Genomic DNA, 21,729 nt, shown 5'->3' on the forward strand with positions numbered 1-21,729 from the left:
ACTGTGAGAACAGAATGTTGGACTAGATGTGCTTTGGGTTTGATCCAGCAGGGGTGCTCTTATGTTTAGAGGTGTAGTGACACTGATCCTGGAAATAGTATGCAGCCATCATGACTCTTGTCATGTTATACATAGGGCTGCTCCTGAAAACATTTCAGAAACTTTAGCTGGTGCAGAATTCAGTGGCCGGGTTGCTCACCGAGTTTGAGCATATTACACTGATCCTGGCATGACCACAATGGTTGCCAGTTAGTTTCCAGGCCCAATTCAAAGTGCTGGTTTTGACCTATAAATCCTTAAACTGCTCAGGACCACAGTACCTCAAGGAACACCTCTCCACATATAAACCAACCCAAACACTGCAATCATCATCTGAAGCTCTTCTTCATGTGCCTCCTCCATGAGCAGTCCAGATGGTGGCAACACAAGAATGTGACTTTTCTGCAGTGGCTTGCCATTTGTGAAATGCTCCACCAAAGGAGGTTCATCTGGCACCTTCAGTATACATCTTTAAGTGCCAGGCAAAAACGTTCCTCTTCAACCAGACCTTTGGCTGGATAATATAATTCTATGCCCTTTTAAATGTCTTTGTGGGAGGGGGGTGTTATTGTTTTGTTTTTGATTTTATTATGTACTTTGTGGTTTTATTCTGTATTTTATTGTGTGAACTGCCTTGAAATTTTTGGATGAAGGGCAGTTTACAAATTTAATTAATTTAAGCTTCTGTGAAGATAGCCCTATAGTTGAAGTTTAAAATATATCTACTGCACTTCTTTAATAATTTAGATACTAGATCTTTTCATGCTGACTCTCCATGCAGGTTTTTCCAATTCTCATCTCCCATGTGAGCCTAAAAATGCATTAAGGGAACTCTATTAAAATTAAGGGAACTCTAAAAGACATTCATAAACATTTGATGCTTAGTGAGCACTAAGTCTGATTTTCCTTATGCATGGCCAGCTTATTTGGGTGGATTGTAAAAAATATCTTGCCATATTTGCTTTTGAACAATCATAATGTTAATAACAAATATAAATAACATAAACGCTCAGATCTGGGCAGAGCTGTATTTCTGTGAGGGTATTTTTGGTTGCAATCTGATATCGTTGCACAGTTTTGACAATCCAAAGGGGCTAAAAAACTGCATCAACCCTCCAGCTATAAATTGCTCAGATACTGGGAAATCCATGGTAGCTTGGAACAAGTTACTATATTTCCCAGAAATATCTGGAATGATCCAAATCTCTGCCACCATCTTCAAAATGCAGCCGAGTAGTCTTCTGCCACATCAAACCTCTGCCGTTGGCAGATCGCCTCATTTGCATTTTATTCATGGCTGTACTATAAAAGCAACAACCCAAATTAAAATTTTGCACCCAGGCAATTAAAATCCTGCACCAAGCAGAGCCAAATTCTGTGATTCATAAATTCTGCAAACTGAGTGCATTTGCATTTTTTCTCTTATTTTGCACAATCTATTCTGCAGTTTTACTTTTCTTTATTGTGCTGTGACTTGTCATGGCAAACATCCTATCTGTTCAGTAATGCTCCTAGCAATTTGTAACTTGAAATGAAAAGCAAAGCCCAGCTAAAATATGTACCGTGATATTTGGATGTATTTAAAACAAACCAGAGGAAAAATAAACTTGCTTATTGGAGGTGGTAGGTGGTGGAGAGAACATAACACAGAGAGTTCAAGAAAGTACAGTTATTCTGTGCTGGTCATAATGGGAGTGCTAGTCATTGGCCAGTGCCTGCAAGGCCTTCACGAACTTACAGTACACCCTTTTTGATGGGAATTGGGGGTGACGGGATGGGTCACATTTGGGCAATAAAAAGTTCCTGTAGTTCTTTCAAGCATCTAAATCATCAGATGCATGAAGGAGTCCAAAGGCCAATTCATAATTAATCTGAAAAGTCTTGGAAATGTATGTCTGTGTTTGAAAGGAAAGCAACTGGATCTGAGGGCACATTTGATGTGGGAGGAAATATGATCCCAATTGTGGAGGCAAATCTGATCAAAAGAGAAGAGTTATGACTGATTTCTGAAAGTTCTAGAATCTGCTGAAACAATTTCAAGATACCAAAATGTAGCTTAATGGACCACATCATAAATGCTACCATTATGCTGAAGGGGCACTGAGAGTTAATGATGCAAAAAAGGGGAAAAGGAACAGTTTCAGACTACAAACAAGCTTGCCATAATCTGTTTTACTTGCCATAATCTGTTTTCTTAAGCAAACTAATTATGCACATGTGTTCACCTATGAATGGTTTATGGGGACTAACCTGCTTCCTGTGATGTTCTTAGATCCCAATTCCATCTCTGTTAAATAGCTTTTTAGGAATATCTTTTTAGGATCGAGGTACAATCCCTCTCCTCATATATACAGTGGTCATATTTTTGGCCATTCGAATCCATGCGATGGGGGTGAGCTCCCGTTGCTTTGTCCCAGCTTCTGCCAACCTAGCAGTTAGAAAGCATACCAGTGTGAGTAGATAAACAGGCCGCTGCTTACAGGCTACCACTGTAAAAAGGAGGGGGGGTTGATACTAGTAATGCCATTATCTTGCTCTGTGCACTATTAACAGTGTGAACAAGATTTATGCATTTTGTTAAAATAATAAAGGAGCTATACGCACAAGGAAAGTAGCTGACCCACCTGAATGCATAAGCTTGTTGGGATTGCAAAGGTGGATCTAGGGGAATGCAACTAGTGTGGTCACACCAGGCACAGAGCTTCTGGGGCATCCGAAGAGGCACCACAACTATGACAGACAACAGAAGATTGGGGGGGGGTGGCACTGGATTTTAGCATCACACATGGCACCACTGAAATTTGAGACGTCAAATGTGATTGTGGACTTTACAGGGAGCAGTCTAACCATTAATCTCAGTTAAAATATTATTTGAGCATTGCTTTATTTGTCTAATTTCCCTTATTAATTGTGTTCAAATTAGTACTGGGAGAATTCCAAAACTATGCATACATTCATATATATTTTTTAAACTACCGATTGAATTATTTAACTGAGAGTGGATATATATTTTCTTTCCTGGCCTTTCTTATGAAAGGAGTTTAGCTACCCACACCCCCTATAAAGACAGTTTTCCAAACTGTTAAGGACCATATTCCAATTAAAACAAATCACAAAGTTAATAGAGCAGCAAGATAAAAATGATTCATAGCCCTTGGTGATATATTTGAGAGATGAAGTCTGCAGTAAATCCCATTGAGCTCAGAGGGACTTGCTTCAGAGTAAACATGCTCTTAAAATTGTGCTGCATATTACTACACAGAGACTGTGTCTTTTAGGAGATTATACAAATTTGTCTGTTAACATAACATTTTTTCCGGTACCCATCAGTAATTGGCAGTTGCAATGAATTATGTGTCAACCAAAAAGCTTCCCCCACCCCTATTTTAAAAGGAACATTTTAGCCAATGGCAAAAATGTACAGAAACAAAAAATCATTAGTTTTGCATAAAATGGCCTGAGGACAAATATGTGACCCTGGAGCCATTTGTTTCATGTCTTCTTTTTAATGTAAAAGAGTTTTGTATGACGAGTAAAAAAGCAGAATGAAATGAGAATTATTTACTTTGCTGGTGCATGAGACTAATGGGGTCTTCTGTTATTCCCACTGATGTCACTGAGAGATTTGCTTTGGGCTTTCTTGCAGTCAGGTTTTGGTTTAGTCTGTGTAGAACTATGGAAGAAAAAAAATGTAGTGGTTTTTAAAATTCATAAGCAAAGGAGAAAGAAGCAGTTGGTAAAGCATAACTGAAAAGGAGTCTGAGGCTAACATTTCAGAATCTGCAAGAATTTACAAAATGTATTACTTGGAACTGGGGCAGCAAGGTTTTGAAAGAATAATAAAACTGTTGATGTAAGGCAAATACTAAGATTAGAACCAAAATTTTCTAATTAGGTGAGGGATCTGTGGAGAAGCTCTTCTCTTCTCCTGCTAGGTGCTGTTGGCTATGGAAACACCTTCACTCTCACACACCCTACAACACCGATGTTTGCACTCACACCTGGGCTGCAAAATTCCCTGATGCAAAACGTATCAATGGGTGTGGATACAAGATGGGGAGCCAAGCTACTCTTAAAGGGGCCATTAAAGCTAGCTGCAAGTCCATTGCCCCTTTAAGAGCAGCTTAAATCTGAACTCTAATGACAAAATAAGAACCCGTGATTCCTCAAGGGTTTTCATGATGGTTCCAGCAGTTTCAGGACAGTTGGAGGGTATGCAAATACAGTAAAACACTTGAAACAGTATCGCTAAGAGAAGCAAGCAGCAGAGAACTTGCAGCTAAAATAACATTTTCACTGTGCTCAACACAAGTGTCAGCCCTGGTGTGCCTACTAGGGAGCTGGGACTTTGGCAGCTGCTTGGAGATTCCATGTTCTGTCGCTGGAGATGGGACTGTGCTTGCACTCTGCACTGCGCTGTTCCATGTGCAGTTCTAGTATTTTTCTGCAAACCAAATATATCCCTTCTGTATTCAGAAAGAAGAAAGGTGCTTTGCGGCCATACTGGTTGGTATAGGGCCATTCACTTTGCCATAAGTGCAAATAATAACACTCACCATTGCAGATGGATACTCCCTGGAAGTTGCCTCAATGAGTTCTGTGAAAAGGTCTTTATGTAAAATATAACTGGCAGAAATTTTAAACTGAAATATGCATACATGTGTTTATAGTTTGAGATAATGTTGTAGCCAGCTATTATCTTGTATCACACAGAATACAGATTTGAACACTGGCCATCCAATGTGAAAGGGACAAGGATTAAATTAGTAGTCACCCATTGTTCTTTACTAGAGAATTGTGTGTAATTAAAAATCCTGGTTGCTTCTAATATCACATGACTAGACATGCAAGGAAGCTCTGGATACCTGTTGGCCTTGATGAAAACACACTCAAATGCAGTCATATTGCTTTTCCTAGAGGATTTGTGTTAGTCAAAAAGAATCTTTTTTAAAAAAAATCCCCCTATCAAATCAGTTTCATGAAAGAGTTATTTCATGCCTTGAACAAATTTTATATAACCATCACTTTAGCTTTTCTGGCCTTCGATCAAGCTGTGAAGTGAAATTATATTAAATAAATATGGAAAGATTATGCTTCAGTCCTGTGTTATATTGTGCTCTGCATAAAAATGAGAAGACACTCAAAAAAATTGCATTATCAGACATTTCTGGAAAAATAAAGGGGCACATTTTCAGAGTATGGTAATTTATATTAATACAAGCTGGAAGTGTCTGGTGTTGCCCTGGAAAATTAAGAAACCAAAAATTATTGAGATTTATGAATGGATGGTGTAATTTGTTACTCTCAGGGCTATGTGTAGTCTTGCCCCCTGCCCCAGGGCCCAAACTGACTCAGTAACACCAGACCATAGCCGGCCCCTAATCAATTTGGGTTTGGGGCTAAAATTTAATTAGGGTTTTTAAAAACCTTATAAAAAACCTAGGGAAAAAAGGTGCTGGTACTCACCACGCAAGGACACACTGGCCCACCACAACCCAGACTCCAGCCACAAAAGCTGAGGTCTGCTTAAGAGGCCAGAGGCCACCTTGGCTTGAACCTGCATCTTGGGGTGCCTACAGAATGCCTCACAATGGTATCCAAGCATAGACCAAACCCTGATTCTCAATCTTGGGAGCTGTCAGAACAAACCGGGCATCAAAATCTCCCAAGGCACCCAAATTGGTGTAGTGTGGAACACTTAAGTCTGCCACCTTGGTTCAAAATGGTGCCTTATGGCTCCCAAATGTAGGCAAAAGCTATCTCTTCCACCTCAGGAAGAGTCATGCATAGAGAACAGACAGACAGACGAACAAACCACTTTCCAAAACATGTAGCAGAAGCAGAAGTAGCAGAAGGCAGTACAAGTCAATAGTACATAGAAGTAGATACTGTAGTAGATAAATAAGCATTTCAGTATATTTCATACAAAACCTCTCCCCATGAATTTATTTTGACAGTAATATATACCAAGATATTATCAAAGAAATGTTGTATTTTGCTGTCAGTAGATACTGTTTACCCAAGAATATACAAATGGAATTGGCCAAAAGGCCAACTAATCTAAACCCTCGAGGATTACGCTGTTAGAGAAATCAATTGGAAAATCCAAACTGTTCATTGTATATTATATAAGATCTGTTTAATGATCCTCTTTTGACTGTGCAGCCCTCTTTAAGCCTCTGAACTCCTCCCTAGTTTTCCCTTTGACCAGGCAAAATCCTGCTTGTTTATTTCAAGCTGTGACAGGCAATTGTATGTTACCCTTAAGGTGGCTTGAAGCAAAAGAGGCCAGAGAACCTTTACCTTTAATAGTTGTGTAGAAGAGGCCATATGAGCTGATATGGATTGCATTATAATAAGGCACACCTGTAGGTTTGCTGGCCTCACTTCCATCTGGTCAGCCTGTTTAATAAACCTGTTGCATTACCAGCACTTGTATGGATTCCAACTGAGTACTGAAGTTTAACAAACAAAAATAGTGCTTCCAGTTACTAGTCTCAGGCAGGTGTAAGCATGTAAAATCTCACATTCCTCCAGGCTCCCCGTATCCATTTGTGTTTTAGTGTAAACAAAACTAGGAGAATTGCCTTCTGTTATTCTGATTCTGCATAGTTCACTTTCTGCTGTTCAGGAGGAGCATGCAGAGCAGACACAATGCCAATAACTGGTCAAAGGCTAGAAACTGGAACAGAAGGAAAGCATGATAGTTTAGTCAGTTATGCATGAGACTCTTAATCTTAGGGTTGTGAGTTTGAGCCCCACCTTGGACAATTCTATGTTGCTGTGAGAAAGAGGGTTAAAAAAATGAAATGAGAAAAGAACTGAATGGTTTTTATGGCCTGTTTCTCCCCACCCACAACCTGTCTATCCATCCCATTCTGAGCACTTAGAGACTCCTCATTTCCAGATGCCAAGTATTCTCTGCTTTTTTAAAAAAATTCTCTTTACTTAATCTGTTTCTGTGCCTCCTATTCTTGCCTTTGAGCAGCAAGAAGTGGGAGGAGGGCTGAGAAGATGCATCATACCTCCAACTAAAGGAATGGCGCAGTACTGTACAATACAAATAGGCCCAATACAAATTAGAGACTCCAGCACAGCCTTCCAGAGCTGGTTCCATTCCCAAACTCACAGATCTGCAGTGGAGATCCTCTATCTTGGTTGTACATCATCACAACTTACCCATGCTGATGTTCATATCTCATAAACTGGCAGAGATGCAGCCACTTTATATGTTCTCTGAACACATCAATTAGTACATATGCATCTTTTAGCTATATTGATAGAATTGAATGTGTGTTTTGGCTTGTATTGGGTTGCTGTGCAAAATATACAGAAAGAGTACCACCCAAAATCTAAATATGTTAGGGGAAGACTGTAGTATCTGATTCTGCTGGTAGTTGCCAAGTTTTGGGCACTCTGAGTGAGTAATTATTTAATGAAATGGGCACATGTGATTTATCCAGCAAGCTATTGATTGCATCCTAGAGGAAATTATGAATCCTGATGAATGAAAAGCTTTGCAGAGAAAACAAAATGTTTTACTTTTTCTCTCTCACAGCTTCAAAAATTTGTTTTATTAAGGATATTTCTATATTGCTTTGTATATAAAAATACATATATGAGGTAAAGAGAAAACTAAAACAGTCAACTTAAACAACTACAAGTGTTACACAAATATAGACTGTTGGCAATTTGAAGGTGACAAAACTTATAGTATTTACAGTTGTTGGTGAATTTGGTAAAATGAAAGGATCAATGTGCATGTTACAGTTTCCAGAATTAAACGTAGTTTACAGAAACTTAAATAAGTGTGCATTGTCATTAGCAACTGAAATATTGAATGGCTTCTCTTCTTTCTGCCTTGTTTTTTCATGTATATAATTGGTACACACACCCCGTATTAGTATTCTGGGAAAGCTATCAAAACAAACTATTCTATATACTAAAAGAAAACACCTTGTGAAATTGGATTAGCATAAAAATACTACTTTAAGTCAGTTTTTTCCATGATATAGTTGGTTAACTGTACATAATGGGAAGTTACTTATGAAAAGATTTCTCTTTGTTTTACACTCACCTGTTTAAGAAAAAGAATGTTTGTTCAACATGACAACGATTTAACTTTGCAGAAAATGAAATATTAACTCTAAACTTTGCAGTCATGTAGAGGAAATTGCAGCTGAAATGAACACATCTGAGGCACTTTTCACTTTTATTATATAAGAGGGGAAAGAGAGAGAGCGCTAAATGTAACCGGAATGCCATTTTTACAGTATGTATTGTAATAAGGACCCTTTTCATGAACATGAAATGCAGGCGTATCATGCCAGTTATGAAGAGCATAGGCCTGTATAAATTTTGAATATATTTTGAAGGTAAATCCATCAAACAACAATAAGAGCAGCTGGCTATAAGAAGAATTCCCAGATACTGTTTTACCTTAGACTGGAGACTGATTCCATGGCAGAACTGGAATATTAAACTTAGTTCTTAACAAGTCCAAATTAATCATCCTGCCCATTGGATCACATCGGCTCTCTTCTTCCCAACTTCTGAAGTGAATGTTATGGCTAAATTGTGCTTTTTAAAAAAAATTATTACTCATGAACTGTACAATTACATGCTGCCTTACTCTAAAGTCCCATACAAAGAGTTCTTGAGCACAATTTCTATTCAAAAAAGTCCATTTGGGGAATCTGTTAGTATGTAGAGAAGGCAAGGATTTGTTGAGGTTGAAGCAGGTGATTTCCTCTGACACGTTTTACAAAATGGCTTCCTTTATTCCTAGTCACCTGCTCATAGCTATTCAAGCTATGATTCTGGCAAGAATGAAAGCATGGACAGAGGTGCAGAAGACCTCTCCCTGAACCGTGGAGAAGAGGACGAGGATGATCATGATGAACACGAAGATGCTGAGAAGGCCAATGAGTCGGATGGCGTAGAAGCGGAGCGCCTGAAAGCTTTTAATGTGAGTTACATGGAGCTTTATGCCCTTCAGAATTTTATTTTCTTGTTTGTGGCATTTATTATGGGTATATGTGGCAGTAAAAGAGGTACACTAACTTTATTAGAAGGGGGACCTTCCTCCCTCCGCACACATTAAAACACTTGGAAACAGACACCAGTTCACCAGATTTAGAGGTTTAACGTATATTTACCTCAGTTGTGTGTTTTGTGTGTGTGTGCATGTTTGCTCAGTGGACAGCAGCAGTAGGGACTAGGGGGCTGCAGTGTAGTTCCAGGAGTGTATTCCAGCAGCCAGCTATTTTCTATTATTTTCCAGATTTATATAATTTTGCATGACAACGTACGCAAAAATTGCTCACAGCAGGGGAAGAGTAAGAGACACAGTTCAGTATAACAATGTAGGCATCCTACTGCATTGTTAATAACAGACATGAAAACAGTGCCTATTTTCACAATCTGTGTTTTATTTCCCTCACAATTTCTATACACTACAGCCTAATCTTTTCTTGTCTTTTTTTTGTCAAACCTAAAACAAAATCCTTGCTTGCTTAGCATTTCTGACTTTCCATTACAAAGCTCTTCACTGTGTAAATAAAGAAAAATAAAAATAAAGAAAATGTCTTCCTCTCTGTAACTGAGCCAGGAAGCTTAGAAAGAGAAGAGAACACCACCCCTCCAAAACCTTCTCCTCTGTCTCCCTCTTGCCAACAGATGTTTGTCAGGCTGTTTGTAGATGAAAACTTGGACCGAATGGTCCCAATCTCTAAGCAGCCCAAAGAAAAGATCCAGGCTATCATTGACTCATGCAGGCGACAATTCCCTGAGTACCAAGAGCGTGCCAGAAAGCGTATACGTACTTACCTCAAGTCCTGCAGGCGGATGAAAAGGAGTGGTTTTGAGATGGTGAGTTTTGATCTAAAAAAACCCCCAGCCCTAGTTTCCATCAAAAACCCCATATGTAAATCCATGACACTATTTTGTTTTCATCTTAGTGTCTCTTTTTATTTGTATTTTTGGTAATGTCAGGTCAGAGGTTATTCTTCCTCCTTTCATATTACCTGGATCCCCCCTCCCTTTCTCCAGTGCATTTGAAATGCCTTCAAAAATGCAGCTTGCAGTTATTTCAAATAGAAATTCATTTTAAAAAATGAAGAGCTCCTCAAGATGTAAAGGAACAAGCAAAAGAGAAATAAGGCTTGTTTATTTTTGCGGGGTCATCATTCTGACTCCTGTAGAGATGATATAGTGGCCTGAATCTATAGGTACACGTTGGTAGTAGTGGGATGCATATGTGAAACTGGACATGCCATGTACACATGGCTACCTACTGATTATCTTTAGGATGGAATGTCAATCTAGTCAATCTAGGCCTTCCTCCCAAGCATATGATATACACATTCCAAGCTGACAGATCTGATCATGTCATCAGGGATCTGCACATATTTCATGATGCAGCAGTGAGAATCATGGGTCCAGCCATTAGTGGTGGGTGAGTCAATATAGCAAGGGAATCTTTCTATATTTTGGAATGGGTCTATTAGAAGAAGAAGAAGAGTTTGGATTTGATATCCCGCCTTTCACTCCCCTTCAGGAGTCTCAAAGCGGCTAACATTCTCCTTTCACTTCCTCCCCCACAACAAACACTCTGTGAGGTGAGTGGGGCTGAGAGACTTCAAAGAAGTGTGACTGGCCCAAGGTCATCCAGCAGCTGCATGTGGAGGATCGGAGACACGAACCCGGTTCCCCAGATTACGAGACTACCACTCTTAACCACTACACCACACTGGCTCTCAATTAATTGTTGCCCTGTTGTCATAATTACCACAACATTTGTCAGAGACATGAAAACTGCTTTTAATGGTGCTTATGCTACAGTCACACATACATTTGGCATTTTACCAAATCAATGTAGCCTAAGCAATGTAAGGCTATAGAAAAACACTTAGGATCAAATTAATATGCTTTCAGCATTTTCAAAATTGTTTAAAATTACTCATTGTTTGTCACCCTGGGCTCCTTTGGGAGGAAAGGCAGGATATAAATTTACTAAATAAAGTTTTGCTTTATAGGATTAAGATTTTAAGGGATCATTTCTTAATTTCAACATTAATATCATGGGGAGCTTTTTTAACCTTTCTAATTTCTCAAAGAAAGTGAGAGAGAAATGAAAAAACCACACCATTTTTTTTGCTGCCATGATCGAACACCAACTAAATGTTAAAATACCACACCACACGCATCCCTTCCCATTATAGTAGAAAAGAAGAACTCCTGTGAAAATTATCCCAGCATTTCCATTAAAAGTCCTAAAACAAACCTCAGACCCTTCCTTTCATAACTTTCAAACATCATCTACCTTTTAAATATCATTTTAAGAAATACATCCCCAAAACCGTATTTTATATAAAAGCAATAAATCAGTCTATATTTTGTCGCTCCTTCCTTCCTTCCTTCTTTCCTTCCTTCCTCCTTTCCTTCCTTCCTTCTGATGTCCATTCATTGTTCCAGAACCTTAAATGACTGTGTTCAAAACCAATTGCGACATCTGCTGAAATCACTAGCTTAGGACAAACGTGAAAATGCAGGAAGTCCTATTTGTACAATTGATGCAAGTCAAGTCAGCTTATGAACAAGGGAACTATAGATTGAAAGGGAGCAGAGACCATGAAAAAATATCGGATGTGAAAATCTGATTGTTGAGTTATATTGTGTTTTGAAATATTTGACGGGCAATATATTATTGAAGTCTAGTAAATAGTGTAGTTTTACATTTGTTTTATTTGAATTAAGTTATTTATAAAATGAAAAGTCTTTGTGCAACTGTCTGATCTTGGTAACTTTGATTAATTTTATCTCACAACTTTATACACTTCTCTAATTTCGGTACAGATGGAGTATAATATATATATATTTACAAAGAAGTAATATTTTTCCTGTCTTATATGACCAGATTTCATACACATGTTCACATCACTGAACAATTACAAACATGAATGATCCCAAAAAGGCCTGTGCTTGTTTATATCTCTACATAACTGTCCAAATAAAAAAGCATGTAGGGGTAGCAAGTTTTTCAGGTCTGCTGTTGCCCCATGAAAACACAGGACTAATCTCCTTCCCTCATGCATGTGGAAGTAGCTGTGTCCAAAAGCTGTTGCCATAGTTGAGTGAAGGCAAGCAAAGTCTTCTCCTGAGCAGAGTGTACACCTCCCTGTCTTACGTTCCTTATTTCAGCAGCATCATTGCATAACAGTAGCAGTTGCAAATGAGGCTGAGAGACCAGATCCTCAACAGTGGAGACTGTATGAGAAACCAGAGTTACACCTTTGGTTTATCTAGCTCGGAATCGTCTACTCTGATTGGCAGTGGCTCTCCATGACGCTTCACAGAGGTTTTTCATGATCATATTGTCTGAAGTTCTTTTAACCGGAGATGGTAGGGATTGAATTTGGCACCTTCTATAAGCAAGATGCATTGAAATATGGTCCTTCCCTTAAGATAGACTAGTGGAATAGAATGTGAATGGTCACTTCCAGTTTGAAAGATGAAGATGGGCAGACATTCTAAATGGTAGTGAAACCTAGTTTGAACACACATTCGCTGCATCCTGAGGCATTTGCTGTCAGGACAGAGAGACCATGTTCAGTAAGCCCTATACCATGGCTTATAAGCTGATTGGGTAACTTTGCTCCTCTCCCCCGTGCTGTGGAAGTTTATGTCTTGGCGTGATATGTGAACATGGCCTCCATAGACTCTCTAGGTTTCATAAAGACTTTTTGGTGGTTTGCTTGAGGGGCTTATTATTTGAAGGGCACTACACAAACTGTCTGCATAGGTCAGTTTCAATTTGATAGATTTGGCAGTGCTGCAGAGACAAACAGGAATAGTATTTCTTTTCACTTGTTATTACATTTCATCAGCTAAAGCTTGTTTCGAATCCTGATGATTAATATATGTCAATATGAAGAAATAAAGAATTAAATGACCTCCATGCTTGTAAAACATATCATTTTGAAATGTCTGGTGCTATCTAGATTGTAATCTAAATTTGTTTCACTGTAATGACATAACTGAAAGGTAATTAGAATACAAGGAGCAAAGTTGTTTAACTGACTGCTTATTTAATATCACTTAAAACGCAGGAATGGTGACTATATCACTGTATCATTATGGTAGTAAGGCGTTACAGTGAAATTTCTACAGAGGTCTGGGCATAAATTCAACTTTTCACATGATTCAGTTGATAAATCTTTCTGAAAATATCAGAACAATTAAAATTGTTTATAGGACATGTAGCATTTCAGGTGTAATTATGGAACAACCACCATGACTTGACGCTCTGGAAGATGTAAATATATTAATTAGTGGAAGGTGTGTCTTGCTCTGATCTACCTCAAACCATATCATGTATACCAAGTGTAGTAGAAAAATATAAATATTTCTTTTAGTTTATGAAATACAATAGGGATAAAATAATATAAATTCTGAAGCAATTTCTTTGGGTGTCAATGTATATAACACAGCAACAGGTTATCATACTGCTTTTATTTTGAACGGCACCATTAGGATCACAATGAAAATGGATGCAAAAACTATCTGAAGAAATGAAACAAACCTGCAGAACCATTTGTCAAAGCACAGGTTTCAGATTATCATGATAGACCAGCGATGGTTCCTTCCTCAGTTGACCCATGCCGATCGGCTGAGATGAAAGGACTTATAGTTCCCTCACCATTCAGCAAACTATTAATCTAATGACCAGGCAGGGGGCAACTTGTACCCCCATTAGTGCACTGGGCTTTACTGTCTTTACTTTTATACTTTTTGTTGCTTCTGCCAAATTTGGGGGTGGTTGTTTGGGGAATTGATCAGTGCCCCAAACTGGGGATTAGCCACTCCTTTGGTAAGCAGAAATATCAGTAGCAAGTTCCATAATGGACCAAATATTGGGGCTAGTACTGGCCATAGTGTGCATGGCTTTCTCATTATTATAATTATAATTAATTAAATTTCTATACCATCCATCCAGGGATCACAGGGCAGTTTATAATATAAAAACACAAAAATACATAACTGTATCAAACAAAAACAAAACCCCCGCCCCAGTTTAAAAGGCCATAAATTGCTTCATTAGACAAAGGCCTGGTTGTTGTGGTCTTGGAAGGTTGAGTTTTATATGTCCAAACATTTTTTTTTTCTTTTTAAGAAGAGGCAACATATTAATCAGACTATTTTGGTCAAAGATTCCTAGCAGAGTTTTATTTATCATTCTTGTAATAGTTATTAAGGAATTGCAGTTTCTGTGCCTGAAATATCTTGCTACCATATCCATTCAGATATTGGTGATAAATATATGGTTGCTCTGAGAAAGAAAATGTGTTCATCTGTTCCTGTTCTGTCTCAGGAACAGAATTCAAAACAAATAATGCAACTTCAACCTTTCACTCTTTCTTCAAAAGCACATTTCAATAAGCAGCCTAGAGTTCAAACATTCTCTATCAAAGAATGATCCTGAAATCTTCAGGTCACCAGGGAGAAATTATTTTGTAATACTAAAAAAGAGGGGATTCTGCAACTTATTCTGAACTGGTAAATAAGATCTGGCCTTCAGTTAATAGCCTCATTATTCTTCCCCTGCAGGGGGACATCTGGAAGAGAGTTCTTAACTAAAGGCCTTCTTTCTCATTAGTATCTGCCCATCTCACAGGAAATAATTAAGGCAGTTGATGGGGAAAATGACAAAAAATGTGCCTTTTGGATGACATCTGCTCTAAGTATCTTTAAAGTTTTGTTGCTGCTATAATTTCCTGCCTAAAAAAAGAATGTAATGTTCACACATTCATATCTGATGACCATCATCTATATGAATCTCTTCTAAGAAAAAGCACACTAGTATTGATAATATAGAAACTGTAGGCAATACTAGGAGTTAACTAATTTCTGAGATAAGGGCTTCCATACCACGTTGAAATAGTTTCACACAAAGTCAACAAAAAACACAGCCTCAGTACAGCTACAGGTGTCCTATTTGTTGGGTAATAAAAGGCAAACATCTTAGTATATCTTTCCTTTCCTCAACCAACAACAGAAACACAACCGTTTGACAGAGCTGTTCCTGAGATGAGTAAAATACATATCAGCCTAACGTAAATTCATACTCACTTCAAACTGTGCATTTGTGTGCGTGTGTGTGTGTGTGTGAGAGAGAGAGAGAGAGAGAGAGAGCGCGCGCACATGCATGCACTCAAACACTTTTACCCAAGGCTGTACCTAAATCTCATTTAACTTAATGAAACCATGAGGAACATGTGACTTCTGGCTTGCCTTGGGAAGACTCAGTTAACAATACAAACCTTCTCCATATATACAGTATTCTGCATTCATTTACCTGTTGACGATGGCTGCTTGCCAAGCCCTTCTTCACACTTCCCTGCCTTTACAAACCACCAGCCTTGTCTGAACATCTGTCTCATGAAAAGATCACATCAACGTATTATGAAATCCTAAAGCACAAATCTCAGGAGATATACCTGGCATATTATCCAGCTCTTGCCCTGTCAGATTGTGTATGTCTTTACTTTTACAAGTCACCCTACTCATTTCACTGAGGCAAGAATATATTGGGACAGGATTTGGCATTATGTACATGCACAGCAGCAGGAAAGAGATTACTAATTGGTCTACATGTGTTTGTTGCCTCTTTTCCTTCTGTAACTACAAATGCCAACAGTGTCCTTCAGCTCTCTATATTGGACAAACAGGCCAAACCTTACGCCAAAGGATAAACGGACATAAATCTGACATCAGGAATCACAAGACAGAGAAACCAGTAGGAGAACACTTCAATCTCCCAGGACATTCTATACAAGATCTCAAAGTAGCTGTTCTATTACAAAGGAATTTCAGAAATAGACTGGAAAGAGAAGCTGCTGAATTGCAACTTATCACCAAACTTAAAACCATGGAGAGACCTGGTCTGAACAAAGACATTGGATTCTTATCTCATTATACATGACAAAGCCATTTTCACCTTCTCACCCCTTGCTTTTTCCTGTAAGACCTATTGCAGTCATTAAGAGTCGTCAACAGGCTCATCACAGCTATCTGCCAATCACCCATTCCCACCTCCCCACCTGAGTAATACCCCTCCCCACCTTCTCACTATATAGAAGGGTCTGTGACTTCTGTTTCAGTGTATCTGAAGAAGTGTGCATGCACACGAAAGCTCATACCAAGAACTAACTTAGTTGGTCTTTAAGGTGCTACTGGAAGGAATTTTTTATTTTTTATTTATTTTTTTATTTTGTTTTGACTATGGCAGACCAACACGGCTACCTATCTGCAACTACATTTTTTGGCTGTATGGTAATCTTGGGCAATTATTGCTGCTGTACATCATATACAGCCTAGATAATTGTGCTAAACATGATGTCTGTGGCAAATAGACACCCCCCCTTTTGTCTATTATAAGTATAATACTGTCTGGAATGAGAACATTAGAATTGTAAGCAAAGTGGATTGTGCGTTAAACTAAATTTCTTTTTTTGAAAATTAAACGTGTATTCTCTAATTAATTTGCACTGTAGGTCCTCCATCAAAATAATGCTATAACCTATTGTGCCTCATCCATCCCTCCACTCCCTGTCTGGTTTTGCCAACAGTTACTGAAATTTTGCTTCTTCCATTTACTCTCAGACAAGAATGAATGAAAAGCATTACAACTGATGTCAAAATGCAGTGCTGCTGCAAGTCTTAAAATGACAAATCCTTTTATATATTTACCGGGGATATGAGAGCTTATTACATTAGAACAATATCAGGACATCCAACAGAGTGCAGTGCTGTTCTTCAGTTTGTAATGCAGAATGCTGCTCAAACATGCACATTGTGCTACTTTACACTGCATGCTTTACAGTATGAGAGAGTGTTTTAATATGCCTCTATTCTCAAGAATCCTTTTTCAGTCTTAATTCTGTAACAAGATGTTGGTGAGTATATTCATGTTCTGCTTGAGGTATTCTGGTTTCATTGACAAAATATTTTATTAGACCTTTGAAGTTGTACTTGTTATGCATAAAACAGAAGATCCACTGTGTATTCCATAACTAGAATCACTAAATATCTGTATTTTAAGGACAAAATGTTCCTTTGAAGAACATGTTGGCGGTTTGAGAGAAGGTTTAGATCCCAAATATACATGTGGTAGAAATAATGCTTTGAAGTGGATGGTGCTATTTGGACACAAGCACATTTACATATAGAACTGAAAAAGAAATGCTTAGTATGACTTGTAGAAATTTGCTGATGATTTTATACATTCAAGCAAATGAGGTAACACATGCCATATAGGTTTCACTATTAAAACTAGCGTCTGATGTGCAGCACATCAACCAATGGGTGCCCTATATGTAATTATTTTATTGCAATCTAAGGTCAGTTGTATCCATGTATTTTCCCTTATGCCTTTGGAAATAAGAAAATGTTTTATAGACATTTCCCTGGCTGCCACTTGAGAGACTATTATATAAAAAATTCTTACACCCCGATCTCAAGTATTTTTACTAGGAAGTAATTACCACTGCCAAATGAACAGATTCAGAAGCTCAGACTGGTCCTACAACACCAGGCAATATTGATTCTTTTTAGGGGGAGCAGGAAATTCCCTGAAACAAATACCCAGTTTACAGCCTTTTTATAATTTTGTATGTGTGCCATTCTACTTAGATTCTTGAGTGACCTTCTGCCAAATTGGCTATAACTGTTTGTTTCATATGTGTTACTTTCGGTATATTATTTAATGATCCTGTGATGCAAATAGATGTCTTTGGATGAATCAAAGTATCAGCTTTCTTATAGTATTATTTGGGTTTTTTAAAAAATTAAAAATACTGTTTAGTGGACTCAGCGTGAAACGACATCATTTGAAGAGTGCAACACATGATTTACTGTGCGGCCACCATAATGTAATATCAGAAAATAAAACACAGTAAAATTGTGATCAGCCACCAGAGTCATATGTTCTTTGAGACTGGATTCCAGCGTCAGTCTACAATGCTCAAGGCTGATATTTGTGATGGGCATTGACAGTAAGAAGCTGGAGGGTGCCATGAGGATGCTCAAATCTACTATAGGCTACACTCCCATACATACAAACCTGGGAGCATGTCGAACATATAAGACTGAACTGTTATTGACCATCTTCATTTTAAATGAAAGTAATGAACTAAAGTAGAGAGTACAACTGTATGTTTCCCTATATGCACAACATTTCAACAGATGCTATAAAATTGATAGATTTTTACAGGGGAATACATGGACTTTCCCTCTGAAACATCTGTTCTAATATTAAAAAACAAAAATATTTCAAAGTTATAGAATAAAATTGAAATACAAAAAAATTGAACACTCATCTGTCCTGTTTAAATTTAAAGCAGAAATAAAAGGGTAGCTACTAATACTACTACTACATCAGATTTCTTACCTGCCCTTCACCATGAGTCCTCACCATATTGCAATATAGTGCAATATTTGTATTTAAAATATAGAATTATTTAGCACACAATCCAGCCCAAAGTAGATTGAGCTTCAATTTAAATGAGTATGTTAACTACATGCTAACCTCAAAGGGCCTTAAGAGTATTTAATTTGGACTGATTCTTATCTCACATATGGTATTTGTGAAACCAATTTCCTCTATTTACAGTATAAACTGTCCCAAACTTTGATAAGCAGTCGTGATTGTACACTTCCAACAGCTCCAGCTTATTACAAATTGGGTCTTCTATTATTATTATTAAAACAAAATAAAAAAAATCCTTCCAGTAGCACCTTAAAGACCAACTGAGTTAGTTCTAGGTATGAGCTTTCGTGTGCATGCACACTTCTTCAGATATCTGAAGAAGTGTGCATGCACACGAAAGCTCATACCTAGAACTAACTCAGTTGGTCTTTAAGGTGCTACTGGAAGGATTTTTTTTATTTTGTTTTGACCATGGCAGACCAACACGGCTACCTATCTGTAACTATTATTATTATTATTATTATATTATTATTATTATTATTATTATTATTATTATTATTATTATTTCTACATCATGTTTCAATAGTTAAGTGTAATTTTGATTATTGATTTACCATCATTGATTTACCATCCAACAGATAATTTAAACACTACTTAAGTGAATGGAATGGTTCAGACACATTTCAGTGCCCTTTGGATCAGTTATTTACATTTTAAAGTGAAAACTGACTCTTTCGTGAAGGGCAAGTAGCAGATATAAGACAGTGTCATTTGTGAGGCAATGGGTCTACATTGAGTATTTCACTGGATGGCTTAAGGGTGACTGAAGATCAACTGTACAAAATATAAGTATTGTCAAACCAAATATAATTGCACGAATAAACAAAAAAAGAGTATTTATCTAAGAATATTTATTCTGATTTTGTATTTCTTTACTTAATTTATATCCTGTATGTTCAGCATAGGTTTATGTTTGCAGGGTTGCTAACTGAACAAAAATCAAAAAGTACACTTTAAATAAATAAATAAAACAACAGAGAATGTGTAGATTGCATAGATCATTTTTAGAAGTAAAAGCAGGCTATGTAGATTATCAGTCAAGTATATCAGTCAAGTCAATAGTGGAATTATAATAAAGATGACTAGTACTTAATGCACACCCTTAATTTTTTTTGGGGGGGTTGGTTAATTCTTTTGAAGATGGGGAAATTCACAGTCAAGTGGGTGAACAAACATTACATACTGCTTAAACACTAAGGCAGTCAATCATTACAACTCTCCAGGTAAAATACATACAAAGAATATGTGAGAATGCTTTGCTATGCATTCAAGTAAAAAGGACAGCATGCTTTTCAATGCCACTATGATTATGAAATAAGACTCAAATCAGGCATGTTCCTATAATAGGCCAAATCCAGCATTGTGCTCTTCCAGTCGTTCCGTCTGTTGCAAGCATTCCAGCTTGCCTGATGAAAACACACCATCTCTCCTCCCCTGGCACACCACTCTGGGGGTTCTCATGACACACACACATACCAAGGCAATTTCAGGGGACATGTGAGGGAAGAAGAAGGGGAAAAGAAAACTCTGTTTCGCAACTGGAAGTCCTGGCACAGGGCTTCTGCCGCTGGTTAGGTGAATCCTGCCCAATGCTTCCATAGCACTTACAAGTGTTCACTTGACATTCATCATCTAGCTGTAATGCTTACAACAAGACTGAAAGGTAAGTCAGTAGTTGTGCCACCCATAATTCAGAGGGTGGGTGGCTGAGGCTAAGAGGGAATAACTTACCAAAGGTCACCTGGTGAGTTCATGGCAGAGGTGAAATTTTAACCAGGGGCTCCCAAATTCATAGCTCAGTCTCATATCCACTATATTACACCAGCTCTTGTCTGTCATGGGAATATACTAGTGTTTCTTCAAAATGCATCCTTAAGAGCAAGGATGGCTAAACCTGTTTAGGCCCCAAGGCCATATGCAGCTACCTCAGCACTGTGTCTGCTTGAATTCCCTGCTTTCCTGGCTGCTGCCCAAATCAGTGAGGTGTTGGGAAAATAGGAAACTTCGTTGAGTAGGGCTGGAAGGCCACCCAAACGGGGTTAACCACCCCGGCTTACAAATACCCACGTAAAATATTGGTGGAAGGAAAAGTTGAGGATCAGTGACTGAACTGCAGCTTTAGTCTCTAACTAGTTTTCATTTTTCATCTTGATAACCTCCATTTCCACTTTCTGTTGAAACAAAATACATTTCAATGAACCAACTCTCCAATCTATGTGCTGCTTGTAAAGCACTGTTGTTGACCTGGCAATGATCCTTGTAATTCTTATTCTCTTTCTCTTTCTCCCTTTCTTTCTTTCTCCTTCTCTCTTTCTCTCTTTCATAGTCACGGCCTATTCCCTCACACCTTACTTCAGCAGTAGCAGAGAGTATCCTGGCTTCAGCCTGTGAAAGCGAAAGCAGAAATGCTGCGAAAAGAATGCGCTTGGATCGACAGCAGGTATGGGCGTGGGGGGTGAAAGACTCATGATCCATACCCAGGACTCAGTGGACTGATCAAGCAATAATCACAGACTTTGTAAAATGTGTTCTGTGGAGAGATAAGAGGTTCTCCATAGCGGCTGCAGAGAGAGCAAAAAGTGGTAGCAAGGCAGATGGGCTTCAAAATGTTTGTTTTCTGGCATGCTCAGCTGTCAGTTTAATTGTGAATACCAACGTGTAACATGGCTGAAGAACATGCTGTGAGCTCTTCTTTATATCAGATCTGCCTCCAGCCTTCATACTGATCATAGTTTATAAAAAAGGTAGAATAATGTTAATTAAGATAAATTTGTGTTCATTTCATAATGTTCATCTTTTGATGTTTATAAATACCAGTTTTTAACTGTTTTCATCAAGAATTTTAATGTTTTGTTTTATATGTTTGTAAACCTCTTAGAGGTTTTCTTACAAACAGGTATATATTTTTTGTTAATTACATAAAATAATCACAAACTCACATAGTGGGCAAATAGAATATAGCAATAATAACACTGGGCAACAATTTTTTACTTTTTGAATGTTGTCTAGATTTCTACAACTGATTTAGGATATTTTTGCATTGCTGAATCAGGAAATGGCATCCGTTTCTCTCCATCAGGTCAGGTTTTCTGTAATCTGAATAGTGGGCATTGATAAAGGTAAGTACACGTAAATTGCATGTT

The 21,729-nt window shown here is 37.9% G+C and overlaps 1 protein-coding gene across 3 annotated transcripts in view; it reads left to right on the forward strand.

Moving 5' to 3' along the window:
* NOL4 (nucleolar protein 4) overlaps positions 1–21,729 on the forward strand; it is a 136,629-nt gene that overhangs the window by 101,359 nt on the left and 13,541 nt on the right. For 2 of the 3 annotated variants that reach the window (XM_081873688.1, XM_081873690.1), the window contains exons 7-9: positions 8,828–9,007; positions 9,718–9,909; positions 20,913–21,026. In XM_081873688.1, the coding sequence (XP_081729814.1) occupies positions 8,828–9,007; positions 9,718–9,909; positions 20,913–21,026 (486 nt within the window). The remainder of the gene's footprint in view (positions 1–8,827; positions 9,008–9,717; positions 9,910–20,912; positions 21,027–21,729) is intronic. The other variant, XM_081873689.1, reaches the window with a different exon arrangement.

Source organism: Podarcis erhardii (genome assembly GCF_964252035.2).
Source record: "Podarcis erhardii genome assembly, chromosome: 8".
NCBI lineage: Eukaryota > Metazoa > Chordata > Lepidosauria > Squamata > Lacertidae > Podarcis > Podarcis erhardii.